Source organism: Scheffersomyces xylosifermentans (assembly GCF_036884685.1).
Source record: "Scheffersomyces xylosifermentans strain CBS 12540 chromosome Unknown RJT20scaffold_6, whole genome shotgun sequence".
Lineage (NCBI taxonomy): Eukaryota > Fungi > Ascomycota > Pichiomycetes > Serinales > Debaryomycetaceae > Scheffersomyces > Scheffersomyces xylosifermentans.
Genome location: NW_027042944.1, coordinates 63,374 through 83,977, shown reverse-complemented (window position 1 = coordinate 83,977; position 20,604 = coordinate 63,374). Strand labels below are relative to the sequence as shown.

At 39.7% G+C, this 20,604-nt stretch overlaps 6 protein-coding genes across 6 annotated transcripts; 4 read left to right on the top strand and 2 right to left on the bottom strand. All coding sequences in view use genetic code 12, as the record gives it.

Annotated features, from left to right (window-relative positions):
• Window positions 1-779: 779 nt before the first annotated feature.
• RPL40B (Rpl40bp) lies at window positions 780-1,154 on the bottom strand. The gene has a single exon (XM_064917482.1). It carries the CDS (start codon window positions 1,117-1,119, stop codon window positions 961-963), a length of 159 nt encoding a protein of 52 aa, XP_064772872.1. The 5' UTR covers window positions 1,120-1,154; the 3' UTR covers window positions 780-960.
• Window positions 1,155-2,327: 1,173 nt separating this feature from the next.
• Window positions 2,328-8,105, top strand: MLP1 (Mlp1p; the record flags this gene model as incomplete). Its single annotated transcript, XM_064921708.1, has 3 exons — window positions 2,328-7,204; window positions 7,256-7,502; window positions 7,572-8,105. 3 exons carry the CDS (start codon window positions 2,328-2,330, stop codon window positions 8,103-8,105), a joined length of 5,658 nt encoding a protein of 1,885 aa, XP_064772871.1.
• A 92-nt stretch (window positions 8,106-8,197) lies between these two features.
• On the bottom strand, window positions 8,198-10,391 carry HGT17 (Hgt17p). Its single transcript, XM_064920497.1, has 3 exons — window positions 10,014-10,391; window positions 9,641-9,951; window positions 8,198-9,582 (listed from the first exon to the last, which is right to left on the bottom strand). Exons 1-3 carry the CDS (start codon window positions 10,231-10,233, stop codon window positions 8,290-8,292), a joined length of 1,824 nt encoding a protein of 607 aa, XP_064772870.1. The 5' UTR covers window positions 10,234-10,391; the 3' UTR covers window positions 8,198-8,289.
• Window positions 10,392-12,638: 2,247 nt separating this feature from the next.
• RJT20DRAFT_98370 (putative permease) lies at window positions 12,639-14,399 on the top strand (the record flags this gene model as incomplete). The annotated part of the gene is made up of 1 exon (XM_064921717.1): window positions 12,639-14,399. One exon carries the CDS (start codon window positions 12,639-12,641, stop codon window positions 14,397-14,399), a length of 1,761 nt encoding a protein of 586 aa, XP_064772869.1.
• Window positions 14,400-15,623: 1,224 nt separating this feature from the next.
• RJT20DRAFT_135959 (uncharacterized protein) lies at window positions 15,624-16,034 on the top strand (the record flags this gene model as incomplete). The annotated part of the gene is made up of 1 exon (XM_064918445.1): window positions 15,624-16,034. The coding sequence occupies one exon, from the start codon at window positions 15,624-15,626 to the stop codon at window positions 16,032-16,034; it is 411 nt and encodes a 136-aa protein (XP_064772868.1).
• A 2,474-nt stretch (window positions 16,035-18,508) lies between these two features.
• RJT20DRAFT_129367 (uncharacterized protein) lies at window positions 18,509-20,158 on the top strand. The gene has a single exon (XM_064917481.1). The coding sequence runs from the start codon at window positions 18,853-18,855 to the stop codon at window positions 19,888-19,890; it is 1,038 nt and encodes a 345-aa protein (XP_064772867.1). The 5' UTR covers window positions 18,509-18,852; the 3' UTR covers window positions 19,891-20,158.
• The last annotated feature ends 446 nt before the right edge of the window (window positions 20,159-20,604 follow it).

Below are 20,604 nucleotides of genomic sequence, written 5' to 3'. Positions count from 1 at the left end.
ATAGGAATTCGTTGGGTAGACGATAAGCGTAACAAGAGACTACATTGCTCGTCAAAAATGTCGTGATAGAGTTAAAGCTGATCAGAAGCAAGAGTAGCAAATCATAGCAGGTTATGTAATATATATTCGGTCTTACTAAATTCTTAGTAGGAACGAGCTTAAGTACGGGGACGTTGAAAAATCTGGGAACTTCTAAGAATAATTGATCGTCTGACGATTGACATTTTGGTTTGAGTGGTCAACATGAGATTCTGAGGTCAGTGACTGTAAACTCATTGAATCTAGTATGTTTGAGAATTCTGGGCATTATAATTACTGGATGTCATCCCATTCCATTTGAGAAACTTTCGTAGACTTCCGGAAAACTCTGAGACGTAATTTCTCCTTAGTATCTATATATTATTCAAATTAACCACATTTGTCTGGTGCTTTCCTTAGTATTGTTCTACAATATTTACTACGATCTACATTTTCGAGGCTTCCTCTCCACTATGTCCAGTTATTCAGTTGGTCCATACTATCTTCTATCAACTCTCATGCTAATTTGAAGTACTGATTCAGATTTTGTACAGCATGACGATATGCTGACAATACCCCTAGATCCATCTCAGATACTTTCATCACATTTCTAATGACCCGCTGATATATGATTAATAGTTTGATTTCGAAATTTGACCCACATGGCATTTGGACGCTGTTCTTGAATCTGGACATCGAAGGACGGAATTCTCTGGACTTTTCTTTAACGTAAGAACTTTATTAATAACATAAAAAGCTAAATATAAACAATATTAGTATTGGCACAACTAACTCTGACGGTTCCACCGGGTCTCGACTTTAATGCATTATGAATATGACAGCACTAGCTCTAAACAAGTATGGCTGAATAAAAGAAGATGCTGGCTGTAGGAAACGTTGCAAATAGCTGGACAATGTAATATAACAGTGTAGGCACACGGATTACTTCAACTTCTTCTTTGGTCTCAATTGGTTGGTGTGTCCACACTTTCTCTTACGACAGTTAGTGGCTCTTGGTGGCAATCTGGCGTAACATTTACGGCAGATGGTCTTCTCACAGTTGTACTTAGAAGCTAAAGCTTTTAAGGATGGTTCAATCATCTTTATGGGCTGTTATCTGTTGGTATATCAAAACAGAAGAAACCCTATAACCAGTTTGCTTAAATGTATATCAAATGAAAATTTTGTCTCTGCGGTTTGCCTGAGAAAAGACTGTGCAAGAAGTGAACACAAGGTAGTGTATAGAAGAGAGACAGAGGGAGAGAGTCACAGAGAGTTGGATGGGAGATACTGTATAATAGTAGTGGGAAGGAAGGGAAGGAAGCGAAGGACAGTCCACTACGGTGTGGTGGAATACAGGATATTATAGTAGAATACAGGATAGAATAGGATAGTACAGGATAGTACAGGATAGTACAGGATAGTCGGTGTGTTCGTGTTCGTGTTAGTGGGCTAGTTAATGGGAGCAAAGTGGTGTATAGTGGTGTATAGTATAATATATTTGTATGGCAAGAGTTCAGATACAGGAATAAAACCTCAATCTTTCAACCAGAAAAATGCTCTGTAGATGTTAATCACGTGATTTAGACAAACCAACAGGGCACAGCCCTAAGCCATTCCATCATATGTCACAACATGGTAGCGCGAACGACATACTATGACACAGTTTCAGACACGAGAATGTCCTCTCAGAAAATGTCGCACAGGTGCGACTCACAAACCAACCAGCAATTCTCGAAATTTGCACTTTATCCCGAATGTTGCATTCCAACATTTCAATAACCACTACTTCTACTAGTAATTGGCTCGAAGATAAGGATAACAAACCATTGCTTAGACGGGAAATCAGCTCTGGAGCAAAGGTATCAACATTTTGATTTGCAATGAGCGAAAATCTCGATGAAAATGGGGTTCCTTTGTCAATATCCAATGATGTTGACAGCCATGAACAGACAGGAGATGTGAGTCGTCATGAAGAAGAGAATAGCCACCAAGAACAACAAGAAAGTGCCATTAGCAACAGTTTGGCAAATGAAAATTCGGCACATCAGCAAGATTTAGGCCAACAGCAGCAATTGATCGATGTAGACGATGAAGATACGAATATCGCTGCCATCTCAAGTAATCAGAATGGTACTGGTATAGATTCTATTGCAACCCAAGACACGTACTTGGATCATCCCCAAGAAACAGTACAGTCAATTGGACAACAACAACAACAACAACAGCTTCTTCAAGAACAACAAGAAAGTGCAGATTCAATACTTGAACATTCATTTGCGGAGCTCGATAGATTCGTTCAAGCTCACATGGATGCTCTGGAACCCGTTGATACTGGCGATAACGAGGTCCAAGCGATCCATGAAGAAATAGGCGATGACCCAGTAGAAATTGACGAAGAAGACACAGCCGGTCAAGAAATCGAGACAGAACCTAACAATACTGCCGTAGGCCAAGTGCCCAATGCTATAAATGAGATTATCGAGTCAGAAGCTGCCGCAGGCTCAGACGTCTCTGGTGTACAAGAGAGAATTCCAGAACCTACCAACACCCAACAATTCCAGCCAGTTGAAACTATTGATAATAGGGAAACTCAATCTATTCCATCCATTGCTGAGCCTGAAAAAGACGAGAATGAAATTGAAACCGAAAACCAATTACTCACAACCAACGGTAACGACAATAACGATCCAATTGAAATAGATACAGAAGCAGCAACTAACGTAGAAGAGGAAGCACAAGCCAAATCCGAAGAACAGCAAGATGAGATAGTCGAAGAAGATGTCGACCAACAAGAAGAGCCCAATACTTCTTTACTTCAAATCCCAATCGAGGCTCAATTCACTACACCACTGAAGTCGTTACCTCCACTCAAAGATATTGATCATATTAGTACCCCAAAATCGTTTAGTGTGGCAAGAGATTCGAGTGAGCAACCGACAGTGGGGAACTCGTCTCCAATTATAGAAAAGACGCGACCAATTCAGAACCCTCTTAATGACGACTCTAATAACATCACTATTTCAGAAGATGCCATCCAGGCCATCTCTGGATTTCTATCCATAGATGAGGATGAAATAGCAGCCCTCAACAATCCTGCGATTATCAATGCTTTAGCAAAAAGGGCAATGGAGTATCATGAGGTCGTTTCTGAAAATTCCTTTCTTCAACTTCAGCAAGAACAATCCTTCCAAAATAGCTCTCGTGTGATAGACGAATTGAAGCAAAAATACAGCATTGCAGACAAATCGGTTAGCAATCTAAAGAGTGAAAATGAGAGCCTTACGACTACAGTTTCCTCTCAAGAACATCGCATTCATGAGCTTCAGGAAGCCAACAAATTTCTCGAAGATAGAATTCAACGCTTGCTGGAAGAACAGTCTAAAGCTGCTGAAGAGTATAAACGTTTGGAAGAAACCAGCACTCAGAGCACGTACAAGTACAGCGAGTCGATCAACCAACTTACATCTTCCAATATTGATCAGAGCAAGAGAGTTAATGAGTTAACCAAGGAATTAAATGAAGCTAGAAATGAAAAATTCTCATTGAAGCTCGAATTAACCAAAGTCAACAATGAAGTTTCCTATTTGAAGAATCAAGGCAAATGGTATGATGACGAATTGAAATCGGTTCAAAGTAGATTTACTGAACTAATCAAGAAGCATGAATCGGAGTATTTGTTGACCTCCAATAAGGTGTCCAGTTTAACGTCAAGGAATGAAACGCTTGAGAGAATGAATAAGATAGCCGATGAGACACTCAAAGAGTTAAAGAGCAAATTAGATATCGAACTGAATAAATTCTCCACAGCATCTTCTGGATTTGAAGCTGAAAAGTCAAAATTACTCAGAGAAATTAAGAGTAAAGACGACTTGATTGAGTTATCGAAAGTCCAAAACGAACAGAAGGCAACGCGTATTGACCAATTGGAGTCTTATGTTGATGAAATTAAAGAGAAGTTAACAACTAACATCAAATCGTTAGAATCCGAGGTGGACGCCAAAACGGAAAGGATCATCGAATTAGAAGAAAAGCTCAAGACAACCGAGGAAGTATTAGATAGGGAGCTTCATAAAGAAACTGAATTGCCCAAGCTAACAGAATCGTCCGCATTAATTGCATCCCAGGGGATGTCTTTATCTTCTTTATATGCTGAATTCAGTCACTTAAAGAAGCAGCTCGTGCTTGAGAGATCACAGAAGGACAAGTTAGCACTTCAGTTAGAGTCCTTCGTGAATGAACTTGAATCGAAGAAGCCAATTATCGCTAATTACAGAGACCAAGTACAATTCTACGAGAACTCACTCAAAGAAATGATTGGTAAAGTAGAGACAATTAGAATGGATAAATTAGAAGTTGAAAAGGATGCTGAAAGACTCAGATCCAGGATCTCTGAAAACGAGAATGATCTTGTGTCAATGAAAAAGCTTTTGAGAGACCTTGGAAGACAGTTATGCTACTACTTAATTCACTCGAAGATAAGAGATAACGATGAAGATCCATTGTCTGTAAACGAAAGAAAAGCAATTGACAATATTCTTCAAAAGAGTGGCAATTATGACAACATCAAAGAAAGTGACTCTGATCACTTGATCACTGAGAGACTAGTTGAGTTTGCATCGATTATAGAATTACGTCAAAAGAACGAAGACCTTCTCGTTGCGGTGAGACAATTGAGTAAAAGGTTAGAGACAAAGGAAGAAGAGAACAACAATATCGAATCCGTAGCAGTTGAAGAAGCAAAGGATGCAATTTTAACATTAGAAAGCGAATTGGATAGCATCTCAGCTAAGTTGGATGCTGTCACCCAAGAAAGAGATATTCTAAAGACTATTTCCAACAATGACGGTAATCGGTCCATAAACATCGGGGACTCCGAGTATCGATACCTCAAGGACGCTAATGAAGACCTTAGGGAGAAGCTTAAGGATAGCGAAAGAATCTTGAAAGAGATTCAATTGCAAAATAACACTATCGTGCAAGATTTAAACGATAAGTTGAGGGACGTAACTGTGGCCAAGAACCAATTATCACTCCAGCTTTCCTCAACAAAGCACACTGCTGCTTTGGCAGAGACAAGGTTTGCAAATGCTCAAAAATCGTTAGAGAGCATTAAGCTTGAAACTGATCAACTCAGAAGCGATATTTCTTTTTGGAAGGAGCAGGCTTCCAAGCAAGAAAAGCTCCTCATTAGCAAGTCCAACGAGGTCAGAGACTTAGAAGCTTCATTATCTAATAATAAAGTGAAGATCACTAATTTAGAGTCGGAAAGACAGTTTAAGGATTCAATTCTGGACTCATTAAAGGAGGAAATCAACCAGTTAAGGTCTGATAAGACTAAGTTGAATGAGTTTGTTTTGAATTTACAATCTCTTTTGAAAGATAGAGAGCAGTCCAGCAAGACGTTATCAGAAAGACTAAATAAGTCGATTGAAAATTATCAATTACTTCAAGAAAAAGTTGCGGAGAAGGAAGAGAGAATATTAATTTTATCTAGCCAGTCTGAACTTTCGTTGAAGGCACAGAATACTAAACTAGAACAAGTCAACGAAATCAGTATGCAATTGCTCCAGACAAAGACTAAGTTGGTAGAAAAAGATACATTGGTTGAAAGTTTGAAACAAAAAGTTGCTGAATTGAATGCATCTATTGCTAGACGCCCAATTGCCCATATTGAACACACAGGACCTACTCTGGGAACTTCCCTGAGCGGCAATGATTCTAGTAAGCAGGGACTTCAGATTGAAATTTCGCAATTGAAAGAAGATTTGAAGGTGTCTGAGAGTCAGGTGAATGATCTCTCTAACTTAGCCAAGGCTAGTGAAGCTGCATTAATCAATGCCACAAATAGTTTTGAGGCATACAAGAACGACTCGGAAAGTAAATACAATGCTCTTTTCAAAGAGAGACAGCACTTGACCGAAGAAATCGTCAGATTGAATAGCGCCCTCGAAGATTCTACAAAGGAATTTGAGGCCTACAAGAATCAACATACAAATGAGACAAACGAATTAAAATCTAAACTTAATGAATACGCAATTAAGGCAGATGCATATGATACGTTGGAGAATGATTTTAATGCGAAACTTTCATCCGTAAGTCAAGATTTAGAAAGGCAAGTTCAGATCAATTCAAATTATCAAGATAAATACAACCAAGAGTTGCAGAGATCGAATGATTTATCCAGGGAAGTGGAGACTTTGAAGGAGTCTATAAGTTCGCACGATTTGGATATTCAAACATTAAGAGACCAATTGCTGGTAGCAAAATCTTCTTTAATCGTAAAGGAGGAGAATATGATTGCAGAAAAATCTTCCTTGGAAGAAGAGTTGGCAGCGACTAAGTCGAAACTTGACGAATTAAAAGAGCACAATGATCTCATTTTGAACCAACTTGAGTTAAACAAACCGTCAGTAGACAATTTAGACCTGAATTCTTCTGACGAGTTGAGAGAAGTAATCAGCTTTTTACGTAGAGAAAAGGGAGCTGTTGAAGCCAAGGTTATCGTGTTGTCAGAAGAGAATAAAAGACTTCAACAGCACTTGGAACAACTTAATAGCGAATTCGCTGTGACAAAGTCTGAATTCGCGAAGATTTCTGCGACTGCAATTGATCTAAATGTTAGTTCAAAGGAGCAGTCTCGACTTTCTGAACAAATCGAACAGTTGAGTATTCTTCGTGAGAGTAATAGCACCTTGAGACACGAAAACAAGATCAACGTTGAGCGGTTAAATGAACTTAATGTTCAACTTCAGCAAGCCCAGTCTGAATTGGAGCCGCTAAGAGCAAGGATTGAAGAACTCACTACCGAAGTTGAAATTGGTAATCAAAAATTGAAATTAATTGAAGAGGAAAACGAAAGGTTGAAGAACCGAGTAGACCCATCGACCGATTCAGATCAAAATGCTTTGCAAGCTATGAGAGAGAAGATCAAGGAAGTTAGAAGTACAGCCAACGCTAGACTTCAGTCTCAAAATGAAACCATTAAAGGCTTACAAGCTTCTGTAACTTCTCTTAACGAGGAGATTGCTTCTTTAACTTCAAAATCAAAGGCCAATACTTCTATTCAAACAGACGAGGTTAACAAGCAGATCAAGGCAGCCAATGAAGAATCGTTAAAGCAAATCGATGCATTAACGAAAGAGAAGAATTCTTTACTTGCACAGATTGCTCAACTCAGGCAACAGTCATCATCTTCTGAAGGCACATCTACCGATGCCTTGAAACAGGAATTGAGTGCTTTGAAGCAAACTTTCGAGAAAGAAAAAATAGATTTACAGAATTCTTTACGATTTCAATTTGACAAACAACTCGAAGAAGAGCGCAAAAAGAACGGAGCATCAAATGAAAATGTCGAGGCTTTAAGAAAGAAACTAGATGCAGACTTTCAGCGTAAGTACAATTCGTTGGAAGATTCCATTAAATTGAGAAAGCTTGAGTTAGAGAAGTCATTTGAAGAAAGGGTACAACAGCAAGTAAAGACGGTACTTGACCAACAATCTAAGGGCGATACCAATAAATTAGTAGTTGAGAATCTTAAAAAGGTTCATGAGGCTGCTATAAAGAAGTTAAATGAAGAGTTTGCGAAGACATTGGACGAAGAGCGGGCAAAGACAAAAATTCAAATGGATAATCTTTACGCTGTTAAGATAAAGATGCTAAACAAAAAACTAGAGAAGTTGGAAGCTGCCAACTCAAAGAAGTCATCACCAGCTCCAAATTCATCCCCTACAAAGAGCACTCAAGCCCCTAAACAAGCCCAACAACCAGCAACAGGGACACCGGTAGCTTTACCCCTGATCCCTACTTCCAGTGGCAACAATGTATCAAAAGTTAATAAGCCGTTGGGTTACCCATTTACTGAGAGCACTTTGACGGTTCACCGGCCTGCCGTCGATAGACCGGAGTCCTCGAAGACGCCAGTGCCTCAAGCGAATGCTAATCCAAAGGCAGTAGTCTTTGGAAAGAATAACAAGCAAAGTCACAATCAAAATCAAAATCACAACCAAAACCAAGGTACCAATAACAATGGTAAGAGGCTTAATCAGAGCCAGAACCAAGGTCCGTCTAAAAAGCAAAAAGAATAGTTTCTTCGATACTCCTGTTCTGTATCAATTATGTATTTTAGACTCATTAAACACATTATATTTGTTGTATTATCATTTACATTCTATTTGTTTGTGCACGTATCATAAAATCATCATTCATCTAATTCTCTCTGGCTATAAAAAAGTAAATCAGCATCTCGATAGTGAATTGGGTATTATGAATTCAAACCTTCTTCTCAGCATCCTTTTCTAAGGAGTCCCGGTGTAGGATACTCCCTTGCTTTTCTTTGTCCACGTCTTCAACAAATTCCTGGTTCACTTTAGAGTTCTCCGTGTTGTAGTGTATGTGATCCTCATAAGTGTTACCACGGCTGGTTGTATGGGTGATCTTGTTAATTTCCGAGTAATCAGGACATAACTCAGGACCTTTTCTTCCAATAAGGTACCATGGCAAATTGAAAATATCTTCCATAGATTCTAAAGATCTTCCAGCTACTTCTGGGACAAAGAAATAAGCCCAGAAAAGTCCAAGAATCATAACACCCACAAAAAAGTAGAAGGCTCCAAAGTTGTTCAAAGCTAACAACATCTTAGGAAGAGCTTTTGAATTACCATATTGGTTACCAAAGTGTAAAACCATTACCAATGACTGGGCAAACGAACGTATTTTCAAAGGAAAAATCTCAGAACCAATTAAATACTGAATACTGTTGAAACCCATTGTCCAACCGGTACCAGAAAGGTAAAGGGCCGCAAGAGCTCCTTTTGCAGCTTTGGATTGTGATGGGGAAAGAACAACATCTGAATCACCAGCTTGTGGAACAATTGTAATGAAAATGGCAAAGTATAAGATACAAAGCATCTGAAGGGTAAGACCAGTGTACAAGGCTCTCTTTCTACCTAAGAAATCGATAATGAAGAAGGCAGAACCATAAGCAGACACAAACTTTACGACTCCCAAAATAGCTGAGTATTTTAATTGATCAGTACCCCGGATTCCTGCAAAACTTAACAACTCAGAAGTATAGATAGTGATGGCATTAGCACCACTCCATTGTCCTAAAACTTGAGCCAACGCTGCGACAGCAAAGAAACGGTATCTGAGGGATTTGACCATGACGATAGACTTGATTTTATCGAAAATGCTTGATCCTGCAACTGCCTCTTTTTCCTCCAAAACCTGTTCATTGATATCACTGACTTCAGCCACAATATATGGATGATCAGGGGGCAAATGTCTAAGTTTGGATAAATTCTCAATTGCCTTGTCCGGTTGGTTGACCTTCAAAAGCCATCTTGGACTCTCAACACAGAAGAGGAAGGAAAGGATAAAGATTATACCAGCTAAAATAACTTTCAACGAAAGTGTGATTCTCCATTGAGTGTCTGAAGTATTTGAAACGTGAAGGATCGTTCCGTAGTTGACACAATATCCCAAGAAGATACCAAAGTAGACAGCTCCAGAGAAGATACAAACACACATACCTCTGATTTTGTTGGGTGCAATTTCCGACATCTAAAATATAGTTAGTATAGTTACCAAGTTATCTTGTAAGATTCTTTTAAATACATACAGATGGACCAATAGTAGTTGTTTGTCCAATAGCAAGTCCCTCAAGTAATCTTCCAGCATACAACTGGCCAACGTTGTTGGAAGTGATCTGAATAATTGCTGCAATGATCCATAAAATGCAAACCCCTTGTAAAGCTCTGACCCTTCCAAACTTATCTACTGTGTACATTGCAATAATACAACCTCCAATGGATCCTAGTTGAACCATAGAAGTGATATTGGATTTCAAATTGGCAAGTTGATCTGGGCTCTTGGATTTATCACTAAGTCCGAATTTGCTCTTAAAAGAAGGTAAAGTGATGTTACCAGAAACTTTAGTTTGTTAGTATCTTCGCCGTACTTTTCAAAAATGCACATTTTAGTGCTCAACATACTGTTTCCTTCATCAAACCCTCTGGCTGCTCCTAGAATACCAAACACAAATACGGTAAGATAAAGAGTTCTGTTGTAAATTTCTGGAGGAGAGTCATCATGGGCCGCTTGCCATCTCCATCTCTTCTTAGTGGGTTCTGGATTTTGTTGTGGTATAGGCTTCTCAGCATCATCCGTCTGATGAGATGCGATAGAGTATACTTCTTTCTTATCTTTCCCCATTTTGTACGCCTAGGTAAGAATCCAAGATTTTTTGACAGGCCAAGGAAGTTCTTGATGCTAACCAAGAAATAAACGGAACAACTTTTAGTGGGAAATTGCCCAGCTTTATAATATGGAATTCTTGGTATCCAACTACAATAACGACTGTTTTGCCGATCCAAGTTTTACTAAGGGATAGATGACGTTTTACACTCAACAACAACCACCATAACGATATACTTGAAATTTCATCCCGGAGAACCACACAATAGTTACATTTAGGGAATGTCCAATATATTTCCCAAAAGACCTGAAAAGGCTTTGCTGCGGGGTTGCTTTACACCATGGTTATGTTCCGATTCCTTACGATAACGCATAAATGGTCGCAAATGGGTATATTGCGACTGCTAAAACTCGAATTTCGGACGTGGTCACAAAAAATAATGTGCAGCACGTCTGCAGTGAGGGGAAAATAATTTCCATCAGCGAAGGCTTTGATGTTGGAAACCTCAAGGCTGAAATGGTTGCGCTGTAAGGGTTGTTTGCAGAAATATTTCAAAAACCGACAGGTACCGACAGGTAGCATTTCAACACTCAGATAGGCAGGTGAGGCAACTCTGTACAGAAAATGGGAACAATAAGCTGAGTTTTGCTGCTCAGAACGCACTATCTGAGTCTATGTGCTGGAAAGTTTTCGCCTGAGGGCTTTCGTGGGCGTTGTTCAAGTTTCAGACAATAATATAGTAGGTTAATTACGTTAATTAGTCCGTTGCCTAACCCTTCCCCACCTCAGGATTTTCACCTCAGGATTTTCTGAACGAGACGCGCGGCCAAACACAAAAGTTTGTGATTGCAATTATAGAGATGCTATTCATCTGACCTAACGTCTGACCTGAAGTAGCACCTTTGGGACAATTCTAATACGGAGCATTGTTTCTGGTTGACTGTTCCTTTGGACTGATAAAAATTGAGCGCGGGGAATAAAACAGAGTTTTAAAATCATGGTTTCTTCCCTTAAATTGTTGCAAGAAGTGGCACATTTTACGGAATAACAGCACTTTTGACCAACGCCGACTCTGTTGAGTAACCTCTGACATCTCATTGGTTCAGTGAACATAATCGGATCCGAACTATCAAAGTTGTAAAAGGTTGGATGCTTAATATTATATTGTCTGCATAATGATTGGACCCCCCAAATTAAGTTGTTTTGTACCCCACCTTACCCCGGACAAATTATTGGAATCCTGGATCATCCGTATGCCTCAAAAATAGAACCAACAATACCTCCCATTGGGAAACTCTAACCTCTCATAAGGATGAGATGTGAAGTACTTTCCTACATGTTAGTATTGGTCGTATCCTTCATATGAAATAGCATATCCAACATGCGATGAGAGTAACTTCGATCCTCTGTTTACTTGTGGGGACATTAGATCCCCCAACATTCCGGTTGTGATTCGTGATGAGATAATTGTTAAATTAGGTTATATGTACTTGTTCCATATGAAATAAGGTTTTTACGTTTCCTGGATAAGATTTCTGATTGCATTTCAGGTTATCCCCACATTACAGAGACGGAAGTGCAATCATGTTTTGGACGTCACCTCGGACAAACCAACTCGTCGTCCAAAGATAGTCTGAACTGGTTTTCCGTATCTCAAGCCGTATTACCCTATTGACTGGATGACTAGCTGAATATTGCTATTTCCAATATAAGACTTCATAAGCAAGTACGCAAAGAAGAATCCACGATAGTCTCAAAATACAATTTTCAGTACATCTACCACAAGACAACCCAAGCCCAAAAATCAAGCTACACCTTTGACATGTGGAAGGCGTCTGTACCTGCTTCAACTTTCTAGAACCATGAATTGTATTTGGGCAGCTATGCCATAAGAACCCCCAAGATACTCACGTGATTGTACTAACTTGCACAATCTTCAACGAGTTAGTTTATAAGGGACATATTTTCCGTTATTTTCTTTGAAGCCTCCATGCAAACCTAACTAGCAGTCGCTTTTACGGTATAATGCTACCTTTGCGTATTTGAGCCACCACAGTGATAAGACGCTACCATTGCAATGTTTTACCGCGTGGTAGAATATATATTAGCGACTACAATGGATATCCTCAACCTTCTATTGTGAGTAGTACGCACTAGGTATGTTAATCCGAGAGCCACAGTTGGAGTAGTTCATGATCTCTACAAAATATCCATGAAAAATGAAAATTGATTGGCAATAAAATTTTATCGGTATTATTTATCGGTATTGCGCCCTGCAAGCGAGTTTGCGGCCAGATAAAGGTTGGCATAATTTGGCATAATTTTTATTGCAAAAAAAGTAGACATGGTCACCGTATAAATAGGGAAGGTTTTACTTAAATTCTTGTGAATAGTAGAGTTTCAGATCACCTGGTGGTTTAATATGAGTTATGCAGCAACCATTTCCAAGCGCTTGAAATGGGGCATATTTCCCACAAGAAGAGTAGTGGATGAGGATGAAAATGGAAATTTCATCATTCCCGAACTCCAGCAACCCATAGAACTTTCTTCCTCAGAAAAGTCCAGTACCAATGCAATTGAAGTCACCAACGAATTAAGCAGTCTCGAGTACAGAGATGAAAAGGATCGCAAATGGTGGAAATACTTCGACGAGTATGAATATCGAGTAAATACAAAGACTAAGGACAAGCGCAAATGGTACAAGTGGTTTCATGATGATGACACTCCAGAGGAGCGTAGATTGATTTTAAAGATCGACTTGCTTCTTACATTGTATTCTTTGATGGCATATTGGGTAAAGTACCTAGACCAGACGAACCTCACAAATGCCTACGTTGGTGGTTTGAAAGAATCAATTGGTATGAAGGGAAACGACTTGGTTAATACCCAAATGCTTTTTACTGTGGGTAACATTGTCTTTCAAATTCCATTTATGTACATTCTCTATGCCCTTCCATTGAACTATGTGCTTCCACTGTTGGATATAGCCTGGTCCATTTTGACAGTATGCTTGTACAAGTCGAATAATGTTCTGACTCTCAAAGCGATTAGGTTTTTCATTGGAGGTTTCGAATCTTGCGGATATATTGCTTATCATAGCTTATTCGCCTCATGGTTCAAAGCAAGTACAAGTGAGGTAGCCAGAAGAGCAGGGTTCTTCTATTTAGGCCAATACTTAGGAATATTGACTTCTGGATTGCTTTCTGGTGCCATAGAAAGAACAATGGGTGGAGTTGATGGACATGAAGCGTGGCAATGGATATTTATAATGGATGGTATCATCTCTGCCGTTGTCGGTGTTATTGGCCTCTATATGATTCCAGGTACTCCTCAAGATTGTTATAGTATCTTCTTGAGCGATGACGATATTAGAATTGCTAGACGTCGTATGATTGCTGACCAGAAGAGCTTCAAGCCCAGAGAGAATGCTGTGAAATATTTCTTCGATATCAAAATCTGGAAGTCTATTTTCTGCTCGTGGCATATTTATGTTTTATCCTTATGGACGGCATTCTTATGGAATAATAATAATGGTACTTCGGGTTCATTTGCTTTGTGGCTAAAGTCTTTAAGTAAAGAGGATGGCTCGCCTCGATTTAGTCCTGGTCAACTACAAGACTACACTGCTTTGACGCCCGGGTTAGGTCTACTATGGTTGGTTTTGACTTGCGGTATTGCTGACATGTTCCATGCCAGATGGGCTGCGCTTGTGTTCTCTCAAGCTTTCAATATCTTAGGCAATGTGATATTGGCTATATGGAATGTTCCTGAAGGTGCAAAGTGGTTTGCTTTCTGTTTACAGTACTTTGGATGGGCGATGTCTCCAGTTTTATATTCATGGCAAGGAGATATATGCCGTCAGGATATTCGTGAAAGACAGGTTGTTCTTGTTATAATGAATATGTTTGGACAACAATCAAGTGCTTGGACTTCATTATTAGTATGGAAAACCGTAGAATCTCCTAGATTCTTGAAAGGCTTTTCTTTCACAGCAGCTTCCGCATTTGCAATTATTGTTTGGACTTTTGTTGTTTTATGGTTCTACAAGAGGCAAGAGAGAGGCAACGCTAAAAAGAACGGAATTGTTCTCTACAATTCAAGAGAGGATCCAGACTTTAATCCAGCGGATGATTTGGATATTGCAGCTAGCCAAGTTGTAGTTACTGCTGACATAAAGAAATAATGGGATAGATATTATCACCACAAGCTGAAGTCAAGAACTATACCTTTAATAAACATTCTAATACTTTTTACTGTAATGCTATTACTTGGCAAGCAATGGGATAGCGTAATCGAATGCACAGTACGTATTTGGTAGTCATTTTAGCGATGGCTATCAAGAAGCTTGGCTCTTTGCCAATTAAAGAGTAGAGGAACTTTTCCTAGAGACTCTTGCTATGTCCGAAGGGCTTCAAGCGCATTGGAGAAACCTGATGAGGCATCCATAGAGCCGTTGACTCCAGAATCCTAAAACTATAGAATTCTGTTCCTCGGCAAACAAGCTTGATAACCTCTCACCTACAGTTAAGGGTCTTTCATATTCCTCGGCAAACCCTTCCGCAAACCCCTTCAGTAAGTCATTGCTCGTAACTGCCAGATACGCTTTTTCACCCTGTCACCTGGATAATTTACTAAAAACTACGAGCAAGCTACCGAATTGAAGGTAGTTTCGTTAGCAAAATATGAACTTGACTGTGGACTTCTGGCACTAACTCTCTTCACAACTCTCTGTTTCTTGCTAAACGTACCACTCCATTCCCTAACCACTGGGAGAAGTGGATCTGGGCAACGGTTCGCTTCTAGCGGTTCTACATAGATTCATCTCAGGCATCGGCGGAACACTCTTTTGCCCGAAACTTTAGTAAACGTTGTTACCAGCTTGCATTGCTACCTCTACGTACCGAACAGAATATAATTGCCCGAACTGGAAGTTGTGTATGGCGTGGGGAGTAAATTCGTTTTTCAATGCGATTAACTGAACAAACGACGACAGCATCAAGCGACCAATGACATGATGCTGCACTACAGCAACTATTGTCTACCCCTTACTAACAAATACCACTCCGCGACTTCATCTTGATTGATAGTGGCTCAAAGGGGATCAACAATGAAAAATATTGCATTAGATTTCCATGTGAATGAGAACTGTATGCCGAAAATGGGTTACCAACTCACTCACCAGAGGCAATGGATGTCGCGTACCAAGAAGTATCCCCACATCGTCTAACCCGAGGAACGAGGAAACCAGATATAAATGAAGGAACAAATCCTGGGGTCAAAGAGTCGGAATCACGTCAAGCAATTGGAGCATAATTTTCTGTAGCCTTTGACAATTAGCACTGTTTGTTGGAGAATTCACCATTTTAGCATTAATTTGTAAAGAGACTTTAATCAACATACCAACGCCATGGCACCATTTCCAACTCACCCAGACCTCGAAGTTCAAAAGTTCACCGTCATAATTGAAGGCAGAGATGAACCTCTCGTGGTACCAGTCTTGGGACAGGAGATCCACGTAACGCTCCCAGAGAACAGCAAGTACCAAATGACTGTTCACTTCAAGGTCAAAAACAGAACGTTGAAGAACTTACACTACAAGCAAGTTGTCACCAAGGCCGGAATAACCATCAGAACTACTGAATTGTTCTTGGGTGAAGAGTTGGAGCCTTCGGAAGAACTTTACACTAGAGAGTTCCCAGAAGATACTACACCTGGAGGATTTTTCATCAGAGGTCAACATTCAGGTCATGCAACCTACACAGCAGACAAGGAGGTTCTTATGTCTGGTGATTGGACATTGGAAATCACCAAGAAGTAAGTAATTGCTTTGGTCTTTGCTAATCTTGTGGGTATCTTCTCTACCCTTTTATTTGTATATTTCTATTTATTAATCTATATTTGAGAAAAAATTTCCAATTTGTAGATAACCAGTTAACACTTCTATTGTAAGAATTAACGTGGAAAGACAGAAGAGTGTGGAAAGTCTGAAGAGAATAGCAATATGATTTCAATTAGGGCATCTTATTAGTACTATACGATTTGTAGTATTAAATAACTTGCTAACTTCAGCATTGGTGGCTATCTGTTCACTGCAATGCACTAACCGTTCCATAAGCTATTTCTGGCAGCAAAATCCTTACCGTTTCTGGTACAGTATTATTCAGATGAATGTCGCACATCTCTCAAGAAAAAGGCCACTTCATATCCATAATTTTGAGACTCCCATGTCAACCAAAAATGACCCTTTTGTAGTAAATCAATTGATCAATGGGCGCGACATTCAGTAAGATTCAGTTATGATGGGTTTGAGCTAAGACAAGCAGTATTGCTCTTTGTGTGTCCGCAAAACCGGTTGGTGTAATCTGATATCACGAAGTTTATCTAGCTAAAGCAAAAATAACAAAAATCGGGTATCTGTAACAATTGAATGGTGCTATTCACAGGTTCAGTCCCATTCAATGTCGCACCTATTGGATAGTTTAATTGATACCAAACCTAAATATTTATATCTACAGTGGCTAAAATATTAACATTGCGGTAAGGGAATTTATTTGAGAATGGAGCGACATTCATGTGAATAATACTGTATCCTGCAACGCATATGTCAAATTAGATGCGAAAAGTGTGGGGTTGGTTATCAGTAGATGGTAGCGAGATGAGGAGATTTGGCATGAAATGGTCTATTATATATTGTTGTAATATCTTAATGCTTATGCGACAGTATGGATGGGAGACGTACATGATTATCTTGCTTGGAGTGATACGATAACCTCTTCTGGAAGCATTGTAGGTCGTGTAATCCCCCAATCTATGTTATCTAATTGTCATATTGTATTGCTAGCGTGGGACGGCGACGAGGTTCTGCTGGATTACTCCTGGTTGAGCAAATTCTAACAATGGGATTCTTCGCTATGCCATTAATTAGTCTAAAAGGAGAGTGTCTTGTTCTTGGAACTTCCTTGCTGTTTGGTATAATAACCTTGGATGATACAAATAAGCTTTTTGGCGGCAATCAGCAGACAATTTAGATACTTACATGCAACTTCTTCTATTGCATCTTAATTAGGACAATAACAGTACAAACATTAGTACCGTTGCTTTCATAAAACAATGGTATTGTCGAGCTGTCAACTTCTTGCTTTAATGCTAGCAATTATGAAGTACCTTAGCGTTAGTCTAGTCCTACAGCCGTGCTCATAGTCGTAGTCCTCGTAGTCCTATGTAAACCCGCAGTCGCATTTGCATCATCCTTATCTAGCACTTCTCCGCTTGCTTATTCGTGACATCTTGTGATCTCGGTCCCTCCCGTTGGCAGTACTGGGTACAAGATTATCATCGACTTCTCCCGGAGAATCCCTAAATCCTGAATTGCTTGGAGGCTCAGACACTTTTTAAAAGCAACAGGCTGTCCTTGCTCTGGCACAACGTGATATTTTCACTGGTACGACCGAATTGAGGTTAAGACTAGCGAGTGTAATCAGTATGCAATTTGACTAATAGAAATACCTACATTTCTACGAACTTTTGGGAAACTTTCTATAGATGTTACAAATCTATATAGTTGGTTCCAAAACCGGAAGTAATATCATTAAGTTCATTTACATAGACCAAATTCGTAAATTCTGTCTCAAAAGCTCTCCCTAGTCCCCACCCCATCCGCAAGTCTCTCAGTAATCCTTCGCGCCTGTCTTCTCGCTAGGCAGATAGACAACTTCTGTTTCAGTAGGGAGATATGCGCGTTAAGATGCTCATTAAGAACTATGACTACCAGTAGCCCATTCTCACTACTAATAGCTCATTATCAATAGTAAATAGCTCATAAACACACGTAATGGTCATGCTTATCCCATATCTAGCACTTCTTAGTACTTACCACCTTGTGCCTCACACAATTCATCACTTCATCTCTTCATTTCTTGGATTAATAATATTTCATTATTTACACCCGACACTAGTCATTCTCACCTCTCGCTATTTTTAGGTAATTCTGACGACAACCCACTAGTCCTTTTCGCTTCTAGTCGTCTCAAGTCGTCACTTTTCGTCACTTTTCGTTACCTCTTCTCACATTTTGTCACATTTTGATCACTATTTTCTAGTCATCCTCGCTAAAGTTCTCCCAAATTCTCCCCAACTCTCCCTAACGCACATGCCGGCACCAGTGCCAAGTTGCATTTCGTATTGACCACCACATCTCTTCTTGGTTACTTGCCTTATTGTAGTATCATTGACCGTCAATTTTGTGGCGGGAAGGGTATCGGAGTAACAGGAAAGACAACGATCCATTACAAAATTCAAAACCACCGAAAATCGGGTCAAAGTCTTGTACCATCCGTATACCAGAAACCGTGATATTCCTTTCACATCTCGTAGTCATATCATCAAGCCAAGTTATTACCGAACGAAACCGCCCCATTGAACTTTAACGTCACTAATACCGACTTCATCTAACGTCATACAATAGAAGCACTTCAACTGCCATCGCCATTTTAAGCCTCCAGACATCTTTATCCCTTGCCTTCCACCATCCACAACCTCAGCTCATTCACCCTCTTGACTCGCCGTCATTCGCCCTCAAGAGTCCCCAAAATAACACATATCCCCGTCGAATAAACTCTCATAAACACCTCTCTACAATGCTGTACATCCGTCCAGCCAGCCATGCTGGCTCTTGGTATACCAATAACTCCGCCAAACTTTGTGCTCAATTAGAAGCCTACTTCCACCAAGCAGAATCATTGGGGAACTCCTTGTCGGGCGAGAATACAAGAGGACCTATCGATGGCGCTAGAATATTGATCGGTCCACATGCTGGATTTGCATATTCTGGTGAAAGGTTAGCAGAAACTTTCACTGTTTGGGACACTAGCAAGGTAAAAAGAGTCTTTCTTTTAGGCCCATCGCATCACGTTTACTTCAAGAATTCGGTTTTGCTATCTCAGTACGATATGTACGAAACTCCTTTCGGAAACATCCCTGTAGACACTGAAACCATTGAGCAGTTACTTAAAGTCAAGTCTCACTCCCACTCAAGGGATGCTGTATTCAAGTACATGAGTGAAGAGATCGATGACGATGAGCACTCATTCGAAATGCATGCTCCATTCATCTACTACAAGACTAAGGATATCCCTCAAGGAATTCCTAAGATTGTACCAATTCTTATCAGTGGAATGGACGAAAAGTTGAACGACGATCTTGTTAGTGCATTGTTGCCTTATGTTGCCGGCGAAGAAAATCATTTCATCATAAGTTCAGACTTTTGCCACTGGGGTTCGAGATTTGGATACACGAAGTACTTGCCTCAGAAAGAAGATAGCTTGCTGATTTTACACAATGATTTGACGAGCTTGGGGTATAATACCAAGATTAAGTCCAATGACTTGCCAATTCATAAATCCATAGAAGTGCTTGACAGGGCTGCTATGGAAATTGCATCAACCGGACTGTACAACGATTGGAAGACTTATATCTCTCACACAGGTAACACCATCTGTGGTCAAAAACCCATAGCTGTTATCTTGAGATTGTTGCAAAAGCATAAGGAGGGAAGAGGAATTCTGAAAAGCGACAATGAATCTGTTTTCCAGTGGATTGGATACTCCCAGAGTAATCAAGCGCGTAGAGCCTCGGACAGCAGTGTGTCATATGCATCTGGCTATGTGACTATTTAATACTCTGATAATTTTTATGGTTTTTTATTGGTTTTGTTCATTTATTTCAGTTGTTCCATTTTCACAATTTTAGTACGTTGGTTGTCTACACGGTTATTCATCTTTTTTATTAAGTTTTTGTTCATTACACTGCAATTTTATTGTTTGCCCATGTTTCCTTTAGTTCTCGTTGGTTGGTTGTTGTTTGGTTATTGTCTTTGCAGTTTTTTGTACTTCCATGGTTCTTTTTAGATTATATATTAATAAATGCTTGTTTTAGCGTTCTAAGTTGGTTTTATCGTAGAAGGGAGGTAGAGATGCTCATCCAAGACGAGAGCTGCAAGGGTCAAGGCACCAAGAAGGACCGATTTAAACGGTAGACTGCTAGCGAATTGTCAGCGAAACCTCACAGGGAGGCAGTCACAGGTCCATATCGTAGCTAAATGCTATCCCATTGCAATGACAATGGTATCTTCTCCTCGTTAGTAGTTGTTATCCAGTCTTTTTGCAGCTTAATTCCGACACCACTATATGCCATACCTTTATACATTATTTGGGGAACAACAGTACAAAGCATACAGCTGCTAGGTGGACGTAGATTCCACCGAGTCTATATCCATAAGATTGGAAATAAATAACAGAGCCAAGAAACAGGATCTCTATTCATACAAAACTATACATGCCATAAGCTCTAAGCACTAAGCTATTTTATCATCATACAACAGATACACCTAT